General features: G+C 54.9%; 4 protein-coding genes and 2 non-coding genes across 7 annotated transcripts; 2 read left to right on the top strand and 4 right to left on the bottom strand.

Annotated features, from left to right (window-relative positions):
• Nucleotides 1–2332: 2332 nt before the first annotated feature.
• PATL2 (PAT1 homolog 2) lies at nt 2333–8910 on the bottom strand. The gene is given in 19 exon segments (XM_075714116.1): nt 2333–2525; nt 2939–3088; nt 3166–3263; nt 3355–3495; nt 3838–3997; nt 4243–4394; nt 4554–4598; nt 4950–5047; nt 5121–5241; nt 5364–5502; nt 5592–5675; nt 5810–5964; nt 6476–6571; nt 6574–6843; nt 7239–7304; nt 7415–7483; nt 7674–7987; nt 8174–8276; nt 8887–8910. Coding segments are annotated over 19 exon segments (2325 nt in total). The 3' UTR covers nt 2333–2485.
• Nucleotides 8911–10874: 1964 nt separating this feature from the next.
• On the top strand, nt 10875–14166 carry B2M (beta-2-microglobulin). The gene is made up of 4 exons (XM_075713714.1): nt 10875–10987; nt 11434–11712; nt 12271–12305; nt 13886–14166. Exons 1-3 carry the CDS (start codon nt 10921–10923, stop codon nt 12282–12284), a joined length of 360 nt encoding a protein of 119 aa, XP_075569829.1. The 5' UTR covers nt 10875–10920; the 3' UTR covers nt 12285–12305; nt 13886–14166.
• Nucleotides 14167–16300: 2134 nt separating this feature from the next.
• Nucleotides 16301–20218, top strand: TERB2 (telomere repeat binding bouquet formation protein 2). Its single transcript, XM_075714215.1, has 7 exons — nt 16301–16364; nt 16849–16930; nt 18495–18640; nt 18977–19038; nt 19555–19646; nt 19747–19838; nt 20073–20218. The coding sequence occupies exons 1-7, from the start codon at nt 16301–16303 to the stop codon at nt 20216–20218; spliced, it is 684 nt and encodes a 227-aa protein (XP_075570330.1).
• RPS17 (ribosomal protein S17) lies at nt 18591–25090 on the bottom strand. 2 transcript variants are annotated; one of them, XM_075714163.1, is made up of 6 exons: nt 25053–25090; nt 24631–24782; nt 24130–24235; nt 22346–22411; nt 21718–21808; nt 18591–18630 (listed from the first exon to the last, which is right to left on the bottom strand). In XM_075714163.1, the coding sequence occupies exons 1-5, from the start codon at nt 25053–25055 to the stop codon at nt 21728–21730; spliced, it is 408 nt and encodes a 135-aa protein (XP_075570278.1). In that variant the 5' UTR covers nt 25056–25090; the 3' UTR covers nt 18591–18630; nt 21718–21727. The 2 variants fall into 2 exon arrangements, with proteins under 2 accessions (XP_075570278.1, XP_075570276.1); XM_075714161.1 differs by lacking the exon at nt 18591–18630 and having other exon boundaries at nt 21682–21808.
• On the bottom strand, nt 23608–23731 carry LOC142594036 (small nucleolar RNA SNORA71). The gene has a single exon (XR_012831238.1). It is a non-coding gene; the product is annotated as a small nucleolar RNA SNORA71 (small nucleolar RNA).
• Nucleotides 24439–24570, bottom strand: LOC142594035 (small nucleolar RNA SNORA71). The gene has a single exon (XR_012831237.1). It is a non-coding gene; the product is annotated as a small nucleolar RNA SNORA71 (small nucleolar RNA).
• Nucleotides 25091–25096: the final 6 nt, after the last annotated feature.

The raw sequence follows: 25096 nt of genomic DNA, 5'->3' as shown, positions 1-25096 counted from the left end.
CTAAGACGGTGACTCCCTTTGGTCCAGCTGCTCGCTCATGGTGATGGGTCACCACCACCCCACAGGGCTGGTGGCTCTTTTGGGACAGTGCCAGGAGGAGCCAGGCAGGGCAATAGGTAAAGCAGAGCCAGGTGAGACACCCTGGACTTTCATCAGCTTTGGGTTAAGGGAGAAGATCCCAATGCAGATAAACCAGATGGTGTCCCTGAGCTGCTGGACCCCCCTCAGCTGAATTAATTCACTGGGTGGTGCCCCAGGGAGAGGGTCTCTTTCTCCTGGCAGGAAGCACCAAGGGGGCTGCTGGGTGGTGTGGGTCCCTCGGGTGTGGGCAAGTAACCAAAAGAGATGGATTTTTCCTTCTTTTGTCTCAGCTGTTTCCTGTCCAGTAAAGACTTCCAACCCTTCTACGTTGGAGTATTTGGTTTTATACATGATTACTACCGTGTCGCACTTTCCTCCTCTATCCACGCTGGCTCTCAAGCAAAGAGCACTCTTTCTAGGTCTATGCTCTGCTCTGTTGCAAACTGAAAACATAACATGGCTTATCCTTATCTTGAAGGACTCGCTGGTGTCCTCCTCTCTTCCTATAAATCAGTGAGCAGCTGCTAGTTCCCTTCTGTCTGAAATTGTCTCTAGGGTTTGTAGTGGCAAGGTCCATCCTTTTGCTTACAGGTGTGTCACCACACAGGTATTGCCCCAGATTGCCTTGAAGGGTTAAAACTACAGGTTTCACCCTGATGACAACCTGCCAGTGACATTCTTTTGAAGTGATGTAGCAGTGGATGGCTAGAGATGTATAGGGATGAACATAGCTGTCCCAAATAAGAACTTTCCAACAATAAAGTGTGAGGAGGAAGTGGAGAAGGCTTTGAACCTGCTTTTGGCAAACCTGATTTTGAGGGCAGAGGAAAGGTTGAGGCTGTAAGAACACCAAAATGAGCAGGAGAAGCATCAGGATGACAAAAGCAGCTGCCAGAATGATCTGGAGCTCCTTCCAGCTGGACCTCTCACCCTTTTAGATGATTGACAGCCTACACCTCACCTCTAACATGAAGGTCAGGAGTCCCCCCTACATCCTGCATCACATCTGCAGCACCTCTTGTCTCTGTACAGCTGTATTCAGGCATCTCAGTTGCTCCTCTGAAGTGTGTTTCAGAAACTGAGATGTGAGCTGTCTTGATAAGACATGGAGATAAATCCCACCCAACCAATCAGCTATACCAGTCATATCCTTATTTTCTGCAAATTCTCCATGTGCATTAGTCTGACCTCTGGAAGATATCAGTTTAAAGGAATAGTTTAATCTACAGGGGATTGGAGCTTGGGCACATATGATAGCTACCAGTCTGAGGATGAGACAACTTTCTGGTGCAAACCTCCTTTGAATATACACCAGGCTTTGGATGTCAAGTTTAGACCTCTGAATGGGCATCCAGGTGCTTAGACACGGGTGTCCTAGGCTCAGATGTCCCATAGGGTTAGGGGAAATCCCACCATATACCCCTGGAAGCCAGGCAGGAATAACAAAGATTTCTACAGTGAGACCAGACACTGCACCTTGGCACCACCCCCTCAGCCCTAGACACAGAAGTGAGGATCAGCTTATGGTAGCCATGGTCAGTTAAAGTGCTCAGAAAGATGCTTCAAGGTACTTCATCATGACCATGCCTGCAAGCCTTTAGACTAATTAGCCTTTGAGAGCTCAGCAAAGAGAAGAGATGCTTTATTACCCACACATGTATGTTCAAGATCCCCCATCATATCCTTCCCATATGCACCCAGATGTGCCCTCCTGCATGCACAGGTCTTTCCTTTCCCCTCAGGGCAAGCTCTGACCCCATCTTCCCCACCACATCCCTTCTCTTTCAGCCCATTCCTCTCCCTGAGGGCTCAATGGCCCCCTGTCCCCCAGCCACATGGGTCCTCTGATCCCCTCTGCTCCCTTCTGAGCATGTTGCCTTCTCCATCCACCTTTATCCTCTTTCTGGGTCCTCTGTGCATCCCCTCCCCACTTCTCCTTCCCCTTTACTGCACACTCAGATCCCCACCATCCCCAACCAAGGGTCTCCATGGCCAGGCGGTGCCCCCAGGACCCCTGTGCTTACAGCAGAAGCTGCCCACAGGAGTTAGAGGAGCTCGTTAATCACCTTTTTATTTTATTTCAAGTGCCATACACAAAGTCACTCACCCCCAGGTGCTCCCAGCGCCCCTGTGCAGTCCCCACCTCAACACCAACCGTGATCCAGCACTCACTGCTGCTGGGTGCGAGGCCAAAATAAGTCACCTGCCTCCCTGTGCTCCCCATGCCCCACGCACCAGGGCAGGTCGGCATCAGCCCTCGAGCACTGGCCCTGCCAGTGCCTGGTTCACCCAGAGTGCCCTGCACCAGGGTTAAGTGTTCACTTCAAAACTCAAAAGTCACAGCATTGGGCCCTGCCCGTTCCCAGCATCGCTGGCCCCAGCTCCCATCCCCAGCTCCCAGGGCTCAGCATGGCATGGCAGCCTCCGACAGCAGTGGGGAGCACCTGCAGGGAAAGGACAAGGTTGGAGCATCAGGTTGTCACACTCACATTGCCAGCAGCTGCCTGGAGCCCACCTGCCCAACCACCCCAGGGTGCCCTAGATCTGCTGGCTAAATTGCTGGGGGATCCCCCCAGCTTTTTGCCCCCCACTTTGATTCATCCCACAGGGATAGGCTATCAAGGTGCAGTGAACCTGATGCAAACGCAAAACCCAGCACCAGCCAGCACGGTCCCAGAATCACTAAAAATGGGAGCAAAGCCACAAGGATCAGCTCAGCCCAGTGGAGGTTTGGAGACTTGTGTCCAATGGGGTCCCCAAGGGGACAAGAAGCAGTGAGCCCCCAATCCAATACCATCTGCTGCATGGTATTGCAGGGATCCCCGGCAGAAGCAGTACTGTGCCAGGCAGTACTCACTCCATCTTGGCTTCCAGGTGGTGGACAGTCTGCTTGTCCAGGTAGCGGCAGAAGAGCGAGAGAAGGTTGCTGGGCAAGAAGAGAGGCTCCACCAGCGAGGCCTTGGGCACTTGCGACAGCTCCCGGGCAACCAGGAACACTATGTCTGTCCTAGGGGCATCAACACAGGGGGTTGAGTGCCTCACCAGCTGGCAAACCCCAACCCCATCATCTGCACAGCCCCTCACCACGTCTCGAAGTCCCTGTCATGTGGCTCCAGTGGCACGTCAGAGGACAGCAGCCTCTCGCCATGGCTCAGCAGGGAGTAGAGCAAGGAGATCCCAAACTGTGGGGAAGCACCAGGAGGAGCATCACAGCCAGCAGTGGTGGCACCCTGGGGATGCCGCATGGCTCTGGCCCTCCTTGGGGCCACCTACCTGGTTCTTCAAGGCCATGGCGAGGGGGAGCTCAGGGGACTTGGGCAGAGGCCTGGTCATCTCTTGCAGGACCTCAATGAGTTTGCTGAAGGTCATCCTGCCCACCACCTCATTCAATGGGCTGTAGAGCAGGGGGAGAGACTGGGCAGGGCAGAGGAGAGAGCAGGAATCTGAGACTGTTTCACCCATCATGGCCACAGCCCCATCCCTGAGCCTCATCCCAACACCTCAGGGAGACACAAGGGTCAATGCTGCACACCCCCCACCCTGGGGTGGGGGACTGCCTTAACCCCTCCTGGAGGCCTTTTTCCTCCTCCTCAGGGAAGGAAAGAGACTCCTGCCTCATGTCAACCCCACCAGCTGCCTGGCCATGCTGGGACCCAGCAAGATGGGTCCCCCCATTGCCCAGGGTGCCCCCCCCAACAAGAGCAACAGGGGAAGGAGGCAGCCTGGGATGCCCCTGCCCTGGCTGGAGGTGCTCGCCTCGTCCAACACATCCTTCTTCATGAGGAAGGGCAGGTGATGGGTGACGGTCAACAGGATCTTCTCCGCTTGCTCCTGGGTCAGGTGGGACAGCAGCCGGGCCACGAGCTTCTTGCCCTTCTGCACACACAGGAGTTGCAGGAATTCATCCTCTGCCTCCCTGGGGATGCAGGCTCCATTGGCACAGATCCTGAGGGACCTGTAGCATCTCTGACCACCCAGAAGGACCAGCATCAGCTCCAGTGAAGGACAAAGCTAATGGGCAGGGTCAGCACAGGCCACCGTGACACACAGAGGACAGGATCCAACCCTCACCATCACCGAGAATACTCATCCATGACCACGTGAGCCCAGCAAGGACCAGGATGTGCCACCCGCTCCCCTCTCCCCATGGCACAAACTCACTCTTCACTGCTGCAAGCCCTGATTTTCAAGGCTTGGTAGATACACTCCACTTCTTGGCTCTTCTGCTCCTGACAACAGGGCTGCTGCTGCTCCTCCAGGGCCAGAGACATCTTCCGCTGCACCTCTTCCACTTCCAGCAGTTGCAGGAAGAGCTGGAGAAACCACATGGGGTAAGGGAAGCAGCTTGGAGCATCCTCTGCCTGCCAGTTATCCAGGACCTCTGCCCAGGCAGATATACCCTTGCAGAACTACTTGGAAGGAAACCAAACATCTATGTCATCCCATCTTGCCCTGAATCGCAGCTTGCTCACCTTCTCAATCTTGTGCAGTGCCCGAAGCCGGTGGCTCCCCGCAGCCTTCAGGAGGGGAGAAAGGAAGGCACAACAGTTACAGCCAGCACCAGACACCGCTGCCAGCAGAGCACTGGGCCAGCTGCTCCCTGGGGATCAGAGGCAGCTTCAGAATACAGAGCAATCCCATGGGGAGGCCATGGCCAGCTCCAACTGCCCAGAGCCCCATCCCACCCCTCAACAAGGGACAAGCTGCCACTGCCAAGGTGGCACCCGCTCCAACCGTGCACCCCATTCCGTGGCTTGGGGCAGTGACTCCTAAAGCTCCTGTTAAAGCTGCTCCAGGGCCTGGGGAAAGCTCAGAGCAGCATCACTAGGCATCTAAGGCACCAACCAGCCCAGCTCCCCTTCACGTACCTCCTCCACAAGGGCATGGTGCACGGCATCAATGGCCCGTCGAGGGCTGTAGCAGGTGGACACTGCAACCTGGCCCAGTGAGCCCGCGATGCGCACCACTGGAAGAGAGATGGGACATGGTGAGACCACGTCCTGCAACCTCCTGCCCAGCCCCCCGCCCCAGGCCCTCACCAGAGTCATACGTCTCCACTTTCTGGATGAATGGTGTGACCAGCTTGGGGGGCTCCTGCTTGTTGCGCCGGCCAAGCAGCTCCTCCTCCACCTGTTTGCGCTCCAGACGCTGGTAGTACGTCTGTAACAACAGGCATAGCCAGGAGGAGAGCCACCACAAGCTCAGGGAGCCTCTGGCTCCCAAAGGGATGAAGCCCTGGCCCTGAGGAGCAGGATCAGCTGGTGCTGCCAGCAGGAGCTCACCTGGTAGTAGTAGTCATCATCTATGTTCTCACTCTGCAGCTGGATCATCTCCACCTTGACAACCCAGTCCTTCTCCTTGGAGGTCATCAGCCCAGCACAAGGGTCCATTTTAGGAGACCACAGCTTCTTGGGGGAGCTGCTGGCATGGGAGAAAATCACAGCCTGCTGTGACTACCCAGAGCCCCCACCCCCACCCCACAGCTCCCCAGGGGCCTAGGACCCCCTTACCTCTGCGCCTGCGTGCCTTGCTGCTGCCGTTGGGTCAGGATCCGCTGGTGCTGAGGGTGCAGCTGGGTCATATGGCTGGGCACACTGCAAGGGAGACCAGATAGGAGTTGAGGACTCAGCACCTGCACTAGAGCTGTCCGCAGAGGGGGGACACGGCCCCAGCTGCTTTGTGGGGCTTCTCCAGTCCCACCCAGGCACCCCACTCACTGTGCTGCTACCTGAGGTTCAGCTGGCCACTGGCTGATGGACTGAAGAAGAGAGTGGGGTCCAAAGAGGGAGACATAGGTCCGAAGTGCATGGCGAGAGGCCGCTGCGGGCTGCTGATGTTGGGTGACATGGGCCGGAAAGGGGTCGGAGCCGCATACCCTGTGGTCTGGAGAGGAAGAAAGAAGCGTTCAGGTGTCTGAGCCTTCCTCCTCTGAGGGTCCTGGGGGGGTCTGCCAGCTCCATGCTGACTTCTGGCTCCCATCCTCACAGGGGCCACCCTCTCCCTGCATGGAGGGGACACATGGGGCACCACGGCAAGGCGATACCCTCCAGGATCCTGCTGCTAAGGCTTGGCAATGCAAAGGGACCCTCGTGTCACCAGGGATTGCAAGCCCCAGGTCCATCACCAGTGTCCCACAATGTAACACCAAGAACAACACCATGCCCAGTGCAGGTCCCGTGGGGACATCAGGACAAACAGATTTATAAAGCAATGATCACAGTAGTGGCTCCACTTTCCCCATCGTCAACACACCAGAGATGCATGCTCAGGATTAGATGGAGCTGCAAAATCTGCCCTGGATGGCAGAGCTTTGGGGAGGCACTGTCCCCATCCCCTGCCACTCCAGGGCCACCTCAGAGGGGACACAGTGGTGGCACACAGCCTGCTGCATTACCTGGTTGGAAGCAAAGAGTGGAGAGGGTCTGCGAGCTGGTGTGAAGGGCCGAGGGGAGCATGAGGAGCGAGGCATCAGAGGTGACTGCTGCAGGGCAGGAGACGGAAGGCATCACTGGGACAAGCCTGTCCTTGAGGCTGCACCTCTGGGGAGGGGAGGGCAGAGGAAGAGGGGATGCAAGAGCCCCCAAAACCTGTTACCTGCCGGAGAAAGCACTGGGGGAAGGACTTGGGGGACATCAGTCTGAAGTCGGGGCGCTTGAGCCGCGGAGAGCCCCCATAGTCCCTCTGCACAGAGGAGCCGAGGAAGTCGAGGGCCACATTAGTGGATGGTGGTGGCCTCTCCAGGACCTGGAGGATGGCTTTATCCTGCAGGGAGGAAGCAGCAGGAGATGGGAACAAGGCCCAGCTGGGATCAGTTTAGGTCCCCCAGCATTAGGCAGCTCACCAAAGCCTTTGGTTGTTGCTCAACCAGACCACACACCAGCCAGACTCCCATTCTGGCAGTGTGCAACAACAGGGGACCCACAGGCAGACCCAGCATAGGGGTCCCAGTCCCCCCAAACCCAACAGCTTTGCCTTCGAACCCAGGCTCTGCTTAGGGTGAGCACCTCCACCCACAGCCTTGGCACCCAAGAGACACATCCTTGCACCTCCAGACCTATGATGAGGCTTTGCAGGTCTCCCAGTCACCCCAAATAGTCTGCACAATGCTTGGCCCAGGGTACCAGGAACTCCCTGAAGGCCTGGCTGGGGGTACCCACCTCCAGCACATGGTGGGGCAGGATGCTGCCCAGGCAGGAGCCCCACACTGGAGGATCCATCACCAGCTGGAAGACAGGGAGATAGTCAGCACAGGGAAGAAGGACAGGATGAGAGGGACAGGGGACACTGCAGGACCCACTCAGCCTCATTACTGGATGGGAGGGGACATTTTTACCACGTCCTCTTTGCCAAACTCTGCCCAGCAAGCACCAATCCTGCTGTCCAGTACCGCTGAGTCCTGACTCTGCAAGCAAAGAAGAGGTTACAGGCACATACTCAGCCCTGGCGCAGCAGGTCTTCCTCCCTTGGGCAGGGACCAAACTAACCCCTACTGCCCTCCATGGGGCAGGACCCACAGGTGTGGGGATGGAGGGGGGAGCAGCAGGTCCCTGCCAGCCAGGCATAGGTCCCCTCCCTCTCCGCTCACACGTCACCTCCAGCGTGGGTTTGCTCTGCACTGCTCTCATCACCGCCGGGTCTCCCAGGTCGTTGGGCTCCTCACAGGGCTCCTGGTCTTCCTCCTGTTCCTCAGCCCCCAGCTCCTCCTCCTCTTCCTCCAACCCAGAGCTGATCTCCGGCTCCATCCCACCTTCCTCCTGGGGTACTCCCAGCTCCTCTGGCTGCTCAGCTGCTCTGGGCCCCAGTTCCTCCCCAGCCTCCGTCTCCTCTGCCACTGCTTTGGCCAGCTCAGGGCTTGTCTCCGGAGGCATCAGGGGTTTTGCAGCATCCTCCTCAGTGGAGTCTCGGTGTTGGAGGGGGGAAGCAGAGCATGTCAGGGTGGGTGAGAGCCTGGGCAGTGCCCACCAGGGTCCCTGCTCCCAACCCAGCTCCTCACCAGGCAGGAGGACACCTTCCTCACCCCCCTGCTCCATCCTCATCACCCCATTGGATGCTGGCTGATCTCCCCAGCCCGGAGACTCCCCTGAGATCTTACCTAACCCAAAAGTCATCTCATTGTATAGGTCGAGCTCTTCATCCTCCTCAGCCATCTCCTCCAGCAGAGGTGCATCTTCCACCAGCAGGTAGTCCTCAAGGATCTGGAGTCAAAAGCAGCAGGGTCCCCGCTAAGGGAGACAGGCAGGGATAGGGTAACCCTAACCTGCCCCCAAGCAGGAGGCACCCAACCTCCCCCCGACCCTGCCGGTGATGCCAGGCAAACCCCAGACTCCACAGCTGGAAATGGAAGAGCAGGAGTCACCGGCACTACCAGCAAGGGCAGGACACACTGGCTCAGCACAGGGTAGGAGCCCACTGAAGCCTGCCAGGACCAGGGCTGAAGCTGCCCAGAGGTGACGCTGACCCCTGCCAGCGCAGGGGATGCCGGCATAGAACAGCACCAGCGTGGCTGGTGCTGAGGGACACCGTTAGGCTTCAGAGTGAACACCCCGCTACCAGGGCACGAATAGCACCCGAGCACAAGGCAAGGAAGAACACCGCACTAGCACCTCCGGGACGGTGTCTTCTCCGGTACCGACCGCTCCCAGGAGAGCCAGCACCGGGAAGGGCAGCACCGGGAAGGGCGGCGCCGGGGGTGCCGGCACCGAGGAGGAGGGGCGGGGGGGGGCGTGACCAGGGGCAGCGCGAAAGGAGGCGGCCCCGGGGCCGGGCCGGGCCAGCATGCCAGGGCGGAGCAGGGCAGGCACTCACAACCGGCTTGCCGCCCTCCGCCATGCCGCGCCGCCGCCCGCCCGCCCGCCCGCGTCCTTCTACGGGGCCGGGCTGGCCCCGCCGCCGCCTTTTACGGACCGCCGCCGCCGCACCGGCGGCACCGCGCCGCTGCGCATGCGCTTGCCGTACAGCATGGCGGCGCCCGGCTGCACCCCGCGCCTGCGCAGTCTCTTCGCCCCGCCCCTAGGCTAGGCCCCGCCTACGCGGCCGGGACTGCCGGCGGTGCGTGCGGCAGGGAAGGGGATGGAGCTGCGGGGGAAGATGAGGGTGAGGCTTAATGACCCCACCCGCGAAAAGGGGTGTAAAACTGCAAACACCTGCGTCTTTCAGGGCACAGAAAACCCCAGCCCGCTGTCGCTGCTCCCTGCTAGCGAGGGCATTTTCCAAACTGATACGACCCTGAGCAGTCATGGAAAACCAGCAGGACATGGGCAGTCCAGCTGGAAGCGCACCTCAAAGATTTACAGCAGTAGATTTGAAAGCACAGGGGAGCAAAACTAAGGCAAAGATGCTGTAAATCTCTGTGTCCCGTCAAGTGCAGTGGGCTGCTGTCATCCCCCCAAATGCTGGGAGTGCCTTGGTTGTGTCAGACCTCACCCACTCCTTAAATATTTCTCTCTGCTAGTAAAAGTAGAAGTGCCCTTAAAAAGGAAGATTTGGCTGTTGGAAACAAACCAATATGGCCTTTTAGAAATGTCATGTGGAAGAAACTCATGGTTCAGCTTCTCTTTACTGCGAAAGTCTGCTAGGTATTGCTGGTTATGGCAGAGTCCTCTCCAGGGATTCCCATCCCAACAGGGAGAGCCCGAGTGTCAGCATGGAGAAAGGATCCATGTCCTGCGATCAGCTATTTACATAATTAATCATCCCCGAGCCACAGGGATCGCTCATCTGGGCAGAGCCAGACTAGCCTGCAGGTCAGGCTCCAGAGCAGTGACCCCCTCAATGCCGGCTCAGCCACCGACACAGCAGTTAGCATTGATTTCTGTGAGAGCCCTGAGATCCCTGATGAGGCTCTGGTGACAGCTGTGTCCCCTTATCTCACAGTGAAAACGCTCAATGGCAGCTGCCAGGCTCTTAGGTGTATAAAATATCTATGTGCTCTTTAATACTGGTTCACTTCTCTTTTTTAACCTTAGTTTTCTTAACGCTGCTATTCAAAGCTGCTGTACTTCTCTAAGCAGCGCCTGTGGTGCTATAGAGCCACTCAGAGGCGTACCTAGCCTAGCTGGGCTATGGTGTTCATAGTTTTTCTGGAGGAGGCACTAGAAAACCTGGCTCTTTGACCTTTGGGTTCTTGTGTTTGATGTCAGGGAGTCTGTGCTGCACTTGAATGGCAGAGTCAATCCATCCCACAGCCACCAGACCAAGACACTGACGCAGAGGCTTCAAAAGCAAGCCAAAGTCCAGAAAGGAAGGCAGCTGGGCTGCGCCAGCATCGGCTGCTAGCGTAATACTGGCCCTGGCTGCAAAATCCTCCATAAGAGGTGTTTTTTACCCCCCCTTTTGGTGAGGAGCAGGAGCCAGGTGAGCACCTTGTAGCCTCTGCTCCATGACCTACTCGCAGCGGCAGTTCCTGACTGCAGGCATACGGCTCAAGGCCTGGCAGAGCGGTGGCTGGGGCCCGGTACTGCCTCACGCCTTTGATTCCTCCATCCCTGAGGTGAAGGCCAAGTGCGGAACAGGCGCTGGGGCGGGAAAAGCCCCAGGGCAGGCCGGGCCTGGGGCACAGCCACATCGGCAGACCCACCCGCGGCCGGGCTGCTGGGGTGGCTCCGTGGCCGCCAAGCCCCGGGCGGTGCCTCAGGCCTGAAGTGGAAGCGAAAGCGAAAGCGACTCTGGCAGCAGGCGGGCGGGCTCGCGTAACCTCTCAGCTCCCTCTCTGCCTGGAGACTGATGACGCGTGGACAGTTTCGCATCGCGATTGGCAGCGCGCGGCAGGGGGTATAAAAGGCGGCAGGCGAGTAGGGAGGGCTAATCTGTGCGGCGAGTGGAGTGGAGCGGTTGGCGACCATGGAGCTGGTGCTGAAGGTCGGGGTCCTGGTGCTGATCGCGCTGGTCGGCCTGGGGGAAGCGGATGGTGAGTGTCCGGGGCGGCGTGAAGGGCCCTGCTGGGGGTGAGGGGCCCGGTACCGGTTATGGGCGGGGGGCAGCGGGCAGCGGGAGGGTGGGTGGATGGATGGGTGGGTGCTGTGAGGCGCCTGGTACCGGTGGGGCGGGCGGGGTGAGGGTACTGGTAGGGGTTGAGGGGGGGCGGGGGGCAGGTGCTGTGAGGAGCCCGGTACCGGTTACCAGCGGCGGGGCGGGAGGGGCTGTGAGGGGCCTGGTACCGGTGGGGAGCAGATGCTGTGAGGGGTCCGGTACCGGGGAGGGGGGGTGGTGAGGGCCCTGTTACCGGTGTGGGTCGGGGGGGGGAAGGTGCTGTGAGAGTACCAGTTACCGTGCCTAGGTGGGTGGGTACTGGCTTCTCTGACGCCATGCCTGCTGCAGCCCTGCTTCTCACTACCCTCTTACTCCCCTCTCCAGAGGCACCGAAGGTGGATGTGTACTCCCGCAAACATGCCGCATATGGAGAGGAAAACACCCTCAACTGCTTCGTGAGTGGTTTCCACCCTCCGAAGATTGATATCACCCTTCTCAAGAACGGGGAGCCCATGAGCAACGTGCAGTACACGGACATGTCCTTCAATGACAAGTGGTATTTCCAGCGCCTGGTGTATGCACCGTTCACCCCCAAGAAGGGAGACATCTATGTCTGCAGGGTGGCCCATTCTGCCTTCAGAGAGCCGCAGTTATTCCGATGGGGTATTGTGTGCCTTCCTCTTCGAGCTTTCAAACTGCTGCTGTTCATGTGCAGAAGCTGGAGCTTGTTAATTTATAGCCCAGTGTCTCTGTTTCCCTTCTCAGGAAACATGGTGCTATAATGGGTTGGATTTTAAGGTCTTGTGCTGTAGATGAAAAATTGGTTTTAGCTGGGCTGCTGAAAAGGCTGTGTATATGTATCTGTGAGAGAGTTTGTTAGTAGCGGAAAAGACATGCCTTGGTATTATCTGTAGGTGTTTGGTTATGCTGTGTCTGCTGACTCTTAGTGGAGCACTCTGACCTCTTTCTAGGTGAACTTGCCTGGAAAGAGATGGGTCATGCAGTGATTTCTGACTTTATATTTGGTGGATATAAAGAAGGACATAGCAGTGGGGACTGATTGTGGTAACCCAGCCTGCTGCAGCAAGGAGACAGCCAAACAAGGGTAGCTCTCTGGGTTACTGCACTGGGGCTGTTTCCAGCAGGGATGGGCTTGTGGTGGTGGGTGAGAGGGGGTGCTGTTTGCCCCAAAGCCTAACGCTCTCCCCTTCTTTCTTGCAGAGGAAGACTTCTAAGCTGTGTCTGGAATAATCATGGTGAGTTATGCTGATGTTCCATGCCGTGATGGTAAGGGGAACATGGACTGCTTTCTGTGGGGGACAGTCTGTAGCTTACAGAGTTGAACAAAAGCAACCACTGAAAAACCACCCCATATCTATTGTGTTGCCACTGGTTGGGAGTGGGGCTTTTCCCACACCCTTTTTAGCCACTGCTTTGGCTAGTTCTCAGCTATACCTTGTCTATAGGAGTCTCCTTTGCTCAAAAGAAAGGAGCCCCTTGGAGCAAAACTTCCCCACATGTCTTTGGTGTGTCTGCCAGATACCGTTCAGAGTTGTCATGTGTCCTCTAGTGCTTCTCCAGACCCTGTGGTGCTGTCTTCTGTCTGGTGAGGAGGAAGTTGCCATATGTGGAAATCCCCATGACTTGGGGGGAGGCAGGCTGGTTAACCCTGCGGCAGGCAGCATGTCGGCTCGGTAACGCAGGATTTATGAGGCACATATCAGTACCTTGCTCCCAGACCAGAAGCAGTCTTGGTTCACTGGTGTCTCACAGTCCGAGTGCTTTGGGTTCTTCAAACTGTCTGGGGATAACTGATCTGGGTTTAGCAATTGGGTAAATACTAGTTTAACCCTTGAAAGGGAAAAGAAAACTAAAGATACATGGCCTAGCTGACATAGTTGCAATGATGGTTGAAATGCCTTAGTTATGTACCCCGGTAGAGGCTGGATAATTATTAACTGTGCCCAGTACAAGCCTTGGCAAGACCTCACTTGAAATGCCCTCCACGTTGGACCAGAAAATGTTATTGATGGCTTTTAGACAGACAGAATCATGAGTCAAACTTTGCAAATTGGAAAAACTGCCTTGGGCATTTCTTCTTGCGAAGCTGTAGATGGATCAGAGTCCTTTACTTGTCACTGCCTTACACTGCTCTCCCTCTAAAGCTCTCCAGCCCTTCCTTGCTGTAGAGCAGCAAAGGCTAGGAGGGTTGTTAGGCTTCCAGGGACAAGAGAAAATGGAGGTCAGTTGACCATCTTTCTAGTGGGGTTCAACAGAAGAAAAAAGGTTCTTAATTTGTAGCAGAAAAGCTGAGGTGTGATATTGGGGGCTGGGGAAAGGCTCAAGAGATCCCCCTAGAGCCAAAAATGGTTGGATTGGAAGGATATTTAGAAGGGATGCTGTAAGTGCTTAAGTGTTTGCTTCTAACTGCTGCTTGAGACAGGATGCTGAGGTAAAGGGACCTGTGATTTGATACATACAGACATTTCTAAGTAACAGAGCTCTGAAGAATTACATACAACCACTCTTCTGGTTTGTCACTTGCTTTTGGGCAGTGGGGATGGAAACCTGGCCCCAGGGCAGGGTTGGAGGTGTGCTGTGCCCATGTGGCAGTGTGGCATGCAGTGGCTTTGGTGGGATGTTGGTGTGAAGGTCACTGATGGTGAGGGATGCCAAGCTTGATTGAAGGTGGGACATTGGTGACCTTGCTAGAGTCTGGAGTGTCTGACTCTGTAGTTGGAGTTCCCTTGTGGAAAATGCTTTCCCCCTCCCCCAAATAATTACAGTTGAAGGTGTGAACAGAGTGACTGATGTCAATCTCCTTTCCCTCATGCAGGTCTGAAGAATTATGCCTTGCAAGTCAAAATCATCTTGAGCTTCTGCCCTTTATTCACATCTCACTTGTGCATATGATGGTGAAGAGCAAATGATTTAATTACAGAATTCCTTCTTTAATAAAGCTTATCATTAAAATATTTACCCAAAGGAGTACACAAGCTAGGCTTTTCTTTTGAGCACAGTTATAAATGTCCATATTACTGATTAAAAAAACAATTGTTACTCTTTAGTTCTCTGAATTGTAAAGGATTTTTATCTAAATAAAATGGAAAGATTTCAGTGGAGTCCTTAAAGTGTTTCTTCAGAGTGGTATGATAACCCAAGCTGATTTCATGGGCTCTGATGGTGCTGGGTTGTGGGTGCATCTGGGTGGTGGTGGCACCATGCTCAGGTGCACATTTTTATCCTGCTGAGAAGGTGCAGGAATGCTTTTCCATTTAAAAAAAAAAAAGAAAAAATGAAAGGTTTATGTGAGATCTGCCTGGCCACAGGCTCCTGAATTGCTCTGAAGGGGTGGTCCAAAGGTACCAGGGATGGAATTGTGCTGCTGCTGCCTTGTCAGCAAAAGTTCCCAGGGGATGGGGTTGTTGAGAGTTATCTTGGCAACTCTGAAGCATTGAAACAAGCCTCATTTGTGCTTTATGAATTACAAGCAATTTTGCTGCCAGCAAACTATTTCCTGAGTCAACCAAATACAAACGTTTTTAGGAGAACAACTTCAGAGAACTTTTTTGAAGTCCAACATCTTCAATGTCACATCTCTGGAGTTTTTAAAGCTTCACAAGTTCCTGCATGGTAGGGAAAAAAGTTGAAGGAATAGGGTGTAAGAGGAGGGGATAAGTCATTCAAGAAACACAGCTGAATGCAGATGTCCACAGAGAAAATTGGAACCAAGCAAAAGAGATGCTGCTGTGCACCCAGTCCCAGCTCTGCCACAGCAGCTCTAGCTCTGTGGGAGTTTGCCATCCACTCCCTCTCCAGCAAGCAAACCACAGCAAGCTGGGTAAAGGTGAATATCCACAGCATGTTTCTGCCAAAACATTCATATGGTGTCTGCAAGAGAAGGGCTGGCCTGGGGCTGTGCAGCCTTGGCTGCTTGACACAGCCTGGCACATTTCAGCTCAACTAAGCCAGGCTTACCTGTAGCACACAGCAGTTATACTGTGGCCTAACACCTCTCCTTACCTTTTTATCCTTTAATTTGACAGTATTACCAAGCCCTTCATGGGAAGGTGAGTGAGAAGTAATTCTTCAGCTTGTGTAAAAACTTGATGAAAAACAAGTCAGAATCAAAGACCATGGTTTCCGCATCACTTTTTAGTACTGCTGACACCTAACGACCATTTGGGGCATACTCAAGCTTTGCTTAGGTATGTGCACTAGGACATCTGTCTCCTGGGACATGCTGAAAATCTGAGCATGGAGGAGACTAGGTTGAGCCCTCATGTGGCTCTGTCTTGCCCATTGTGTCCTGCTGGGCTGGACTTGCCCCGACTGGTGACCACAAACTGCTTGGCAGGCTAGTTTGTTCCCTCTGCAGCACAAAGCACACACCATCTGAAGGGGATGGGGTCTGGGAGGTAGCTCCAGGCTCCAGTCCAGCAGACAGCATGGGAGGACACAAAATCCAGGCAAGCAGCTGCCGTTGTCTTCTCACTACCTCCTCTTTTGCCACCACCTACAGAGAACATGAATACAGAGCATCTTCAGGGGAGCTCATTCCCCTCATGGGACAGAGGGAAGGAATGAGGACCAGGCAGTGAAGGAGGCCACAGTATGAAGGCTTTTGCCTCACCTTTCTGCAGAAGCTGGAAGAAAGTCAGAAGATGGTGCAGGGAGATGGCAGGAGTGAAGAGGACTGACGCTGATGCTGCTCAGCTCTGCCACTGCCTTCTCCTGGGCAAGTCAGCCACAGATGCCATCTCCATTGTGCCCTCAGCTTGTCCTGTCCCCTTTCCAGGAGTGACGCAAGTTGGTCAAAGCCATGGAGGGTTTCCAGAGGAGGTTGAGCATCAACATGCCCTGGACACCAGTGTTCAAACCCTAGGGCAGCCAGGCCAGCCCGACTCCTGGCCCAGCTGTGCATAGGTGTGGGTCACCCGCAGCCATTTTGGGGTGCTCAGCCAAATGCAGACAGGCACAGGGAGGTGGCAGCAGGGGCCGGGAGCCCTCGTGAGGGGCAGCTTGAAACCTGTATGGCTTCACTTGCCGGTGCCTGAACGACTCGGGGTGGACCAGCCCTGAAAACAGCCACCACCCCTCAGGGCGCCGCCCCTCAGGGTCTTCCCGCCGCCGCTGCCCCTCAGAGCTCGCTGCCCCGCCCCCCCCCAGCGTCCTCCCGCCGCTGCCCCTCAGGTTCCCGCTGTCGCCGCCGGGGCTCCGCCTCCCGCCGCTGCTGCCGCTTCCCGCCGCCATGTTCCGGGGCCACCGCGCTTGGTTCTCGCAGAGCGTCAGCCCGGGCCCACGGGAGCTGTGGGGTGAGGGGTCCCGGCGGCGCCTCGGAGATGAGCAGTGGGGCACGGAGCTGGCACATCCCCTCGGTGGGGCAGAACAGTGGGGGCACGGTCCTCTCCGCCCACAGTGGTGCAGAGCGGTGGCGACACAGCCTTGTCACCCCTTGGTGGGGCAGAGCAGTGGGGGCACAGCCCTGTCACCCTTCACTGGAGGTGCAATGGTGGCACCACCCTGTCACCCTTCAGTGGGCCAGAGCAGGGCTGAGCCCTCCACGGCAGGGCAGAGCATGGGTTTGGCAGGTCCCCCGGTGCCGGGGTAGGCCATGGTGCCCCCACACCGAGGAAAAGTCCAGAAGAGCCCTCAATGGGACCTGTCACAGCTCCCACTTCACAGCCTGGCCCTGTGGCCCCACAACCAGCCGGGCAGCTGTCCCGCCTCCCGGGCCACCCCGAGATGGGGACATGTTGGGGCATCCACCTTCCTCCTCACCCCCTCTCTCCCCCGCAGCAGCCGGCGGCGGAGCACTCACCCACCGGCGGGATGCTGACTACCTCTTCAGCAGTGACGCTGCCCACCCGGACACCCGCAGGTGGGCTGTGTCCCCTGGCTGTACCCCCCCACCCCCCCCCACCCCCCACCCCGTGTCACCCCCATGCCAGAAGCAGCCTCCTTGCTCTGGAGATGCATGTGGCCCCATTTCATGCTCACGCTGAGCCCTCTCCATGTGATGTCTCTCATGTGAACGCAGCGTGCTGGAGGGTCGTGGTTGCACCGACGGTTGGATATAGAGAGCGAAAGATAAACAAAGGCATAGATAACAGTTTTAATGTATTTAAAGTAAAGTATTTAATGGATGCCAGCATCCTTTTAAAAGCCAGGGTGGTGTCTCTAAAGCGCCTGGTATAGGTCTGCTAGGCATTTACTGCTTAGTGCGGGTCTGAGAAGTCACACCCACGCTAAACTGTACCTAGGCAAAACAGAAAAATGGCTGTAAAAACCATCCACGCATTAGGCTGGCTTAACTCCAATATAAATTAAACTGATTTTACTGGCTTTCTTGCTACCTTTGAATTGATCTACTGGAAAACTTGGGGTCTAAAATAGAGGCAACACCATCCCCAAGGAAGGAACCAGGTGCAAAAAAGGCAGTGTGAGTTAACTCTGTGAAAGCCTATATGGGGGTAAAAATGGCTGGAAAAGGGCTGGATTGCTACTTCTGCTTGCTTAATATAAAAAAATCAGAGAGCTCCATAACATTTGTACAAATATAAGGAAAGGCTATTGAGCATCTTCCTCCACCCAGTGAATATTTATATATATTCAATATCATGCAAATTTATTTATGTGAAAGGGAATTGCAATGTTTTCTTGCAGTGCTCTGCAGCAGGCTTTGCTAGGCTGAACTAAGCAGCTTCTTTTAACACGATTGCTTAAAACTGGCTTAGATTTTTGTAATCCTTCAGCCACCCATGCCAGCTTCGGGAGGGGAATCCTGAGAAACAAGAAACCCAGAGTAACAACCTTCCTTCTGCCACAGCATCCTGCAGGTCTGGGTTGTTCTCCCAGGGGGAATTATATATAACTATATATAATTATATATATATATTATATATATATATTCAATGTATATATTCAGATTATTTCTTGGAAAAATGTAATCATTATCCATACCCTTAAACCCAACAAACAACATTTAGTTCCCCTCTAAGGAGGACAGTGAGTGCTTGAGCATTCTCCACACACCCTTCCTCGCTCAGCTGTAGTGCTGCTGCTGTTTGGGGACCACGCTGGAGCCTGAGCAGGACCAGTGTGGTTAAGAATAAATAAATAAATCACATTTTCCCCCCTCCACAAAGAACTGGTCTCGTCTTGAGAGCAGGTTGTGGAGCTGTGCCATTTAGTCCCTAAAAATACGTGTTTACCTGGTCCCCAGTGTCCTTCCTCCAGGCTGCTCTCAGGAGGTGCCAGCAGCCAGGACTGTAACAGGATGTTGCTGGTAGAGGCTCATAGTTAGAGAATTACAGAAAATTAGGTGCTTTTGGCAAAAATGTCAGAGCAGGTCAGTTTTAATGACAATATCCCTTCAAACTTTTTTTGGCTTGGGTTTTTTTTAGGCTTACCTTTGGAAACCAGCTGTCTTTTTTCTCTTCCAGAATACATGAGAGCCTCGATTACTTGGAGGGCAGAGCTACAGTCTTTCACTCCCATTATCTCTCTGCATGGGCGAGCACCAGTGCAGGAGCGAAGCCATCAGTGGTTCTGGGCCACTTCATCCTACCACCTGCCTGCCTGCAAGAAGGTCACAGGGAAAAAAAAAAAATCAGGGTTTGGCTCCCCTGGGGTTCCCCTGTGAGCACAGGCTTTTGGGGGTGCAAACAAGAACCTCCAGTTTCTTCTGCTGTAGATGGAGGGAATTTCCTTCTGGTGGGAGTGATTCTTCCTCCCCAGGGACAGAGGAACTAATGCTTCATCTTTTGTACTGTATTAGCAAGCAACACCATGCAGTGAGCTCCTGCCAGGGCTCCTGACTGCATTTGCTAGCACCTGTGAGAGGCAGGGGCTTGCACAGGCAGCAACTGCCGCACAGTCTCATTATTTGATGCTCTCATAGTAATTTATTTTTTGTTCATAGCAGAAATCAGAAGGAAAATCGGTAGCTTTATTTGGGAGCAGGCGGATGATTCACTTGCAGAACAGGTAAGATGAGAAATTTATACTACAGGAGGTGTAGCTTAAAAAAATATTGGTTGTATGAACTTCGGGGACCTTGGTTTTCATCCCAGACCCTCAGCCCAAATACAGGATCAAATTTTCTTGTGCTTGCTGTGCTGTGTGTATCCCTACCAGTGTGACATCCCAGGGGGGACAGCACCAGATTGAGCATGGGATGCACAGGAGGGATTTTCTCCTCACCCAAACAGACGTCCAGTTGACCTGGCACATCCTTCCGGGGATGCTGATTGCTGAGGTCTGACCTCAGCCCTTTCGTGCAGCATTTTCCTTCCCCGTGTAGCTCCGAGACACTGCCCACTTTCTTCTCAAAGCAACTTCTCAGTGCTTTTGAAGCGATAATGTGGTTAGATTTAAAATTGTATTCTAAATCAAGCTTGAAATCACAAGTCCTAAAAATACTGCGCTCTCGGATCACATCTCTAGTGTTCTGCAGGGTACCCAGGGCACAATTTTAACTCAACTCTGTGTTGATACTCACAGCCCAACGAAAATCTGACAGATGAACCGGAGGCAGAAATAAAAGGCTGTGAGGAAGAAGCGGAGGCCTTTTGTCCACTAGGCCTGGACAGAAGGTACACTCCTGCCCTTGGCAGTAGGATTTGGACGTGCCCCAGATTTCAAGAGATCCCCAACGCGTAGGAAGTAACACAGATTTTTTCCCCCCCAATATAGCAGCGAAGAAGAAGTAAGCTCCAGAGCACGTGCCCAGGGGCAATTTCCATACTGTGCCCTCCAGGAATACCCGATGAATAACATGGTGACAGGTAACGTTTGGCACTGGTAGACTTTTAAGGAGTGGAAAATATGCCTGAAAATGACTGCAGATGAAGCAGGGACCCCCCGTGTGCTCCTTGCTTCCTCCTGGTACTCAGAGCAGCAGAAACACTGAGGGTGCGACTGGAATCGCTCCCTTCTCTGTGCCTTGCATTTTCCATTGTCCTTGTTTCGTCAGAGAAAAGGGCAGCTTCTCCAGTAAGACCTGCACTTTCCCTTTGTAGGCTACACCTCTGCTCGTGACATGAAGAAATATGTCGGAGAGCTCCGTGATTTCATTCCTGGCACCTCAGGTTACACAGTGTACTGGATTCAGAATGAAATTAACATTTACTCTGACATGAAGACTAAAATGAAGAGAAAATTCTGAGTAACAGGTGGCTGTTCCCATCAAAAACTTCACTGCCAGAGAGCTATCGCTCGTGTTTGGAAATTCAATCCCATAGTTAGACACTGGGGTGCCTGCTTGCTCGCTCTCTACTGCAGATTGATGGTTATTTCACCCATCAGTCTGCATTCTCCCCATGTTTTAGTTAAACAGTGAAGAGATTGGTGGTATCGAGCTGCAAATTCTGAGTTAAAACTCTGTAGTACTTAGAGGATTTATAAAATATCCCTGCTTGGCTTATCCTGACTGTAGTTCAGTGTGTTCAATATATATTTAAATACCTGGCTACATTTACTGTAAAAATTTTCTTCTTTAAATAACTATTTAAAACAAATTCCACAGCAAACTTAAATATAGACATTTCTCCCCAAAACACAAATCCTTTGTCTTTTTATTTGTACCAGTGGATTCAAGATGTAGCTGCAAACAGTAGTTTTCCTTGGAGGGACACACTGAGGTCTCCTTGCAGGGAGAGGGGAGAAGTCACCCCATGGCACAGCAGCACCCAGCCATGGTACACGCTCACCAGTGGGACCCAGCGCTGTCATGGGGCTAGCAGGACAGGCAGGGGCTGGCCCAGGATCTCCAGGGCACGCAGGGAGCTCCGTGGGCTCGCACAGGTTTTGAGTGCAGGGCTCCAGGCTTCTCCTAAGCAAAACCCATGTCGTGCTGGAGCCGGTCACACAGGCAGGGAGGGAAAACCCATGGACCCTCGCCCAGCCAGGGTGCCCAGGAGCACTGCCTGCCCTTGCCAAGGGCACCCTGCCCGCAGGTCATGGTGCTGGATGATGCCAACAGCCAGCACTGAGACCTGTAGGTCTCTGCCTCCAAGGAGAGCCTCTGCATAGCAGGACAGTTTTTAGGGGCAGGGGTGAGCCTCAAAACACATCTCTGCTGCACCCTGGGGAAACTGTTGGATGGAGCACCTCGCTGGGGAAGGACAGCACAAGCCTCACCAGGGCCCATCTCTACAGGGGAGCTTCCACCCCCAGACACAGCACTCTGCTCATCGCAATTCACTCCCCTCATACAAAGAAAACCAGCAACAAGACTTCTCCCTTTCACTTAAGCACTTAAGTGACCAACGCGGTCATAAAAGGCAACTGTTGTTCTGGCACAGCATGACCCCAAGCTGTCCACTCAGAGGAGGCATAGGCAAACCTGGGAGGCGCCGAGGACAAGGAGCTCCAAAAAGCTCTGAGGAGCCACCACATTTGTCCTCTCCTAGCTGTGTACCGCAGGAAAGCCTGTAAAATAACAGCTTTGCACTTCACACCCCAAACAGCCAGGAAAGAACCCAAAAAGATGACAGCAAACATGAAGGTGTTGAGTCCTCCTCACACTCCGAAGCCTCGGACACCTGTATCTGGGACACAGCACCCTAAGGAACCAGCCCTCCCTCCTCATCCCTGGGGACGCAGGCTTCCAAAGACCAGGCCGGCTGAGATGGTTTCCCCACATTTATTGGAAAAGTGACATACAGCAACTGACTCAGAGAGCTCCTCGGGGCGTTTTGAAGTTCATCCCCACTGTGGGCTGTGTCACCTGCAGGTTGGACAGGCTGCCAAAGTCCTGGAAAACAGCACAGGATTGGGATCAGTTGGGGGCCCTGCCCTCCACCCATGCTTGACCCTGTCAAGGGCAGAGGCAGTTTCTTCCCTGCGGGAGTGGGATGCATGAAGGTGCTGTGTGGTAGCATGAAGGGTGGATGCACATCTCCATAAAGAAGGGGAGACGACCCCCCAACTCCAGAGATCAGCTCATCTGTGGGTGGAATCTGGTCTTTTTATGGGTGAACCCTCCACCCAAGCGAGAGCTGACGAGGAGGTTCTTGGGTCAGCACGCTAAGGTGCTGCAGGAGGAGGGGAGGACAAGGAGCACACCCACCCTGCTAGCGGGGTCCTGGGCAAAGCCCCTCCCCTCCCAACAGTGTACAGGAATTAATCCACCTGCAGGTCCCAGGGTGGAGGGACCACCCACCACATGCCCAGAGTGTTGAAGCCTTCATCTGACACCATCAAGCCCCTCAAGGCAGCAGGATCACTGCTAGGGACATGCCACCAGCCTGACAGGGTTACCCCAGGCAGGGGGACAGCTAGGGCTACTCACCAGGAGCTTCAGCATTTCCTTGGTGTCCGGGTCCACTTCGATGATCTCCTGGTCAAGGGCAGAGACCTGGGGACGGAGGAGAGACGGACGCAGTTTGACAAGGCCCCACAGCCATGTCCCTGCTACCACCGGGGTGTCCCCACACCCCCATTCTGGTCCCGTCCCACTGCAAACAAGACCTCACTGCCCATTATGGGGAAGGGCTCTAGCAACAGAATGAGCCAGGAGGACCCCGATGGGAGTCCAGCTCTCCTGCCAAAACATCGAGAGGCCATCAGCAACAGAGCCTCTTTTATGGCAAGTCTTTAGAAACCCAAGGCCTAACCAGCTCCATGCCAATGCTGCTGGGAGGAGCTGGGGTCAGGTCCACAACTGCACTGGTCCCACTGATCACCACCGACACTCACACTCATCCTGCAATGCGAGTCCCCAAGGCTGGAGCGCAACCACCGCGGTGCCAGACAGCAATGCCAAGTGACCACCTGGGTGGTCCCACCCCCAGGACCTGAGCAGAGCAACCTCCTCCAACCCTCTCTGGAACCCAACCCTTGATCTCTTGTGTGCTTCCTTCCCCAAGAGGCTACATCACACCAGTACTTTTGTAAGAAACTGTAAGTAACACGGGTTCAGCTAATGCTGCATAGACAGCCACAGCATGGACGCTCCTTCCCTGCTCGAGGTCCCTCCAGGAGTGACCTCTCCCACCAGCACTACCTCCTTCTGCCTTTGAAAGGCAGCTGGAAGGTCACTATGTGCAACACATGGACAGTCACCCCAGCTGGTTTCTCCAAGCCTCCAACACCAGCTGTGCCAGTCAGCACTGTTCTGACACCTGAAATCCAGGGCACTGAGGCACCTCTGAGAGGATCTGCATAGAGCTTCTGGTGTTTCACGTGTCATTTCTAGCTGTCAGGAGCAAGGGAGTCAAACTGAGCCCTGGTCTCTTGTGGGGACCTGTGTCACCTCACCTTGGGCTATGAAACCAAGAAGGCAAAGCAGGGGGGGTACTCCTGAGGCAGATCTCCAGTTGAGGGAGATGACACCAGCCCACCTTACTGCACTGCCACAGCTCCCGTAATATCCTACCACTGTACCTGTTCCTCCCAGATCATTGTTAAAATAACCTTCCACGTAACCAAACCCCAGCACTGACGATTTGGGAGAGCAAAGGTAACAGAAACAAGCATTTGTGTGCAGCACAGAAGCCAGCAGCTTTACCAGAAGCTGACTAGGGAGATCTGAAAGAGAGGCAACAAGTACCGTGCCTGAAAGCTACAGGGTTTGGGAGGGACGGGATCGAACCCACCAAACATTTTTGGAGGTCCTCTCCCTGCATTGTCAACGACCGAGTCATGGGTGAGACCTCAACCCCTTGTGAATGCAGGTTCAAGATCAGAGGGCGTTTCACCAATTCCCGCTCTTCAGTGACATCTGCTGTACAGCAGGTTTTAAGTCACTCTGAAATATCCTCCTGAAATATCCCGACAGTCCCATCAAGTTATATTTTTCCTAATTTTAAGTTAGGAAATTGAGGAGGGATATCATTCGCCGACTGGCAGCAGATTTGAAATGCAAAAAATCCTCCCACCCCAGGCAGCAGTTTTGGAAGGAGTGCCCCAATACGAGGCCAAAATCTGCCTCAGTCCTCCTTGACCCAAACCCTCCTCAGCTCCTCCTGGCTGAGGTTTTGGTTTGAAGAAATTTGGAGCCACTAATGGAGAAGACACTTTGAGGCAGGACAGACAGACACCGAAGCAGGCACTTGAGCGCAGGCAGAGCCTCACCTCGGGTACATAGTTATCCCTCCTCTCCCTCTCCTCCTCCTGCAGTTTGATGGAGATGCCTCGGACGGGTCCCCTCTGAATACGCTTCATCAGGTGGGTGACATACCTGCGGGGGACACAGGACCATCCAGGATTCCCTGACACTCCCAGAGCTCATGTCTCCCTTCTGCACCCTCGTGCTCCCAAAACTGAGGCAGGTTGAGGAGACGGAGGCCCCACCACCAACCCCGCTGTTGTCCCACCACCAACATCCCACCACCGACCCCGGCGATGTCCCACCACCTCCGAGGAACGTCCGGGACAGAGAAGTGTCCGACAGCAACAGGGTTTGGGAGGGAAGGGACGGACCGCCCCAAACACGGGAAAGCTTTCGGCGTTTCTCTCCCTGCACTATCGATGACCAGGCCACGGGCAAGACCGTGATCACTTTCGAATGCAGGTTGCGGCAGGAATACCCACCTGTGTCCAAACACCACGCACCGGACCCCCCCCGTGCCTCACCCCGCGATCTTGTTGCGCAGCTTCTTGCTGGGGATGATGGCGATCTCCTCGCACACCCGCTTGTTGGTGTGGAAGTCGTTCCCCAGGCGGGTGTAGTACTTCTCGATGATCACCCGGGCGGCCTTCTTCACCGTCTTCGTTCGGACGCGTCCCTGGGCGGGTGCAGAGCGCGGGGAGAACACCGCTCAGGCCCCGCCGGACCCCCGCGGCAACCCGGGCCCGGCTTCCCTCAGCCCGCGGCCCCTCAGCAACACGCCTCACCCCAGCCCCGGCCCCCCCGGCCCCAGCCCCCCCGCCCCGCCGCAGGCCGCAGCCCCTCGCCCCGCTCCTCCCCGCTCCCCGAAGCCCCTCAGCGCCCCGGGCGGAGCGGCCCCGGCGGCGGATGGCGGCAGATGGCGGCGGCGGGCGCGGCCGAGACCCACCATGTCGGCGGCGGCCGCGGAAAGAGAGCAAAGGCTGCCGGGAG

Source organism: Pelecanus crispus, chromosome 7 (genome assembly GCF_030463565.1).
Source record: "Pelecanus crispus isolate bPelCri1 chromosome 7, bPelCri1.pri, whole genome shotgun sequence".
NCBI classification, from domain to species: Eukaryota; Metazoa; Chordata; class Aves; order Pelecaniformes; family Pelecanidae; genus Pelecanus; species Pelecanus crispus.
The sequence above is the reverse complement of the archived record's forward strand: the minus strand, read 5'-3'. Positions and strand labels throughout refer to the sequence as shown.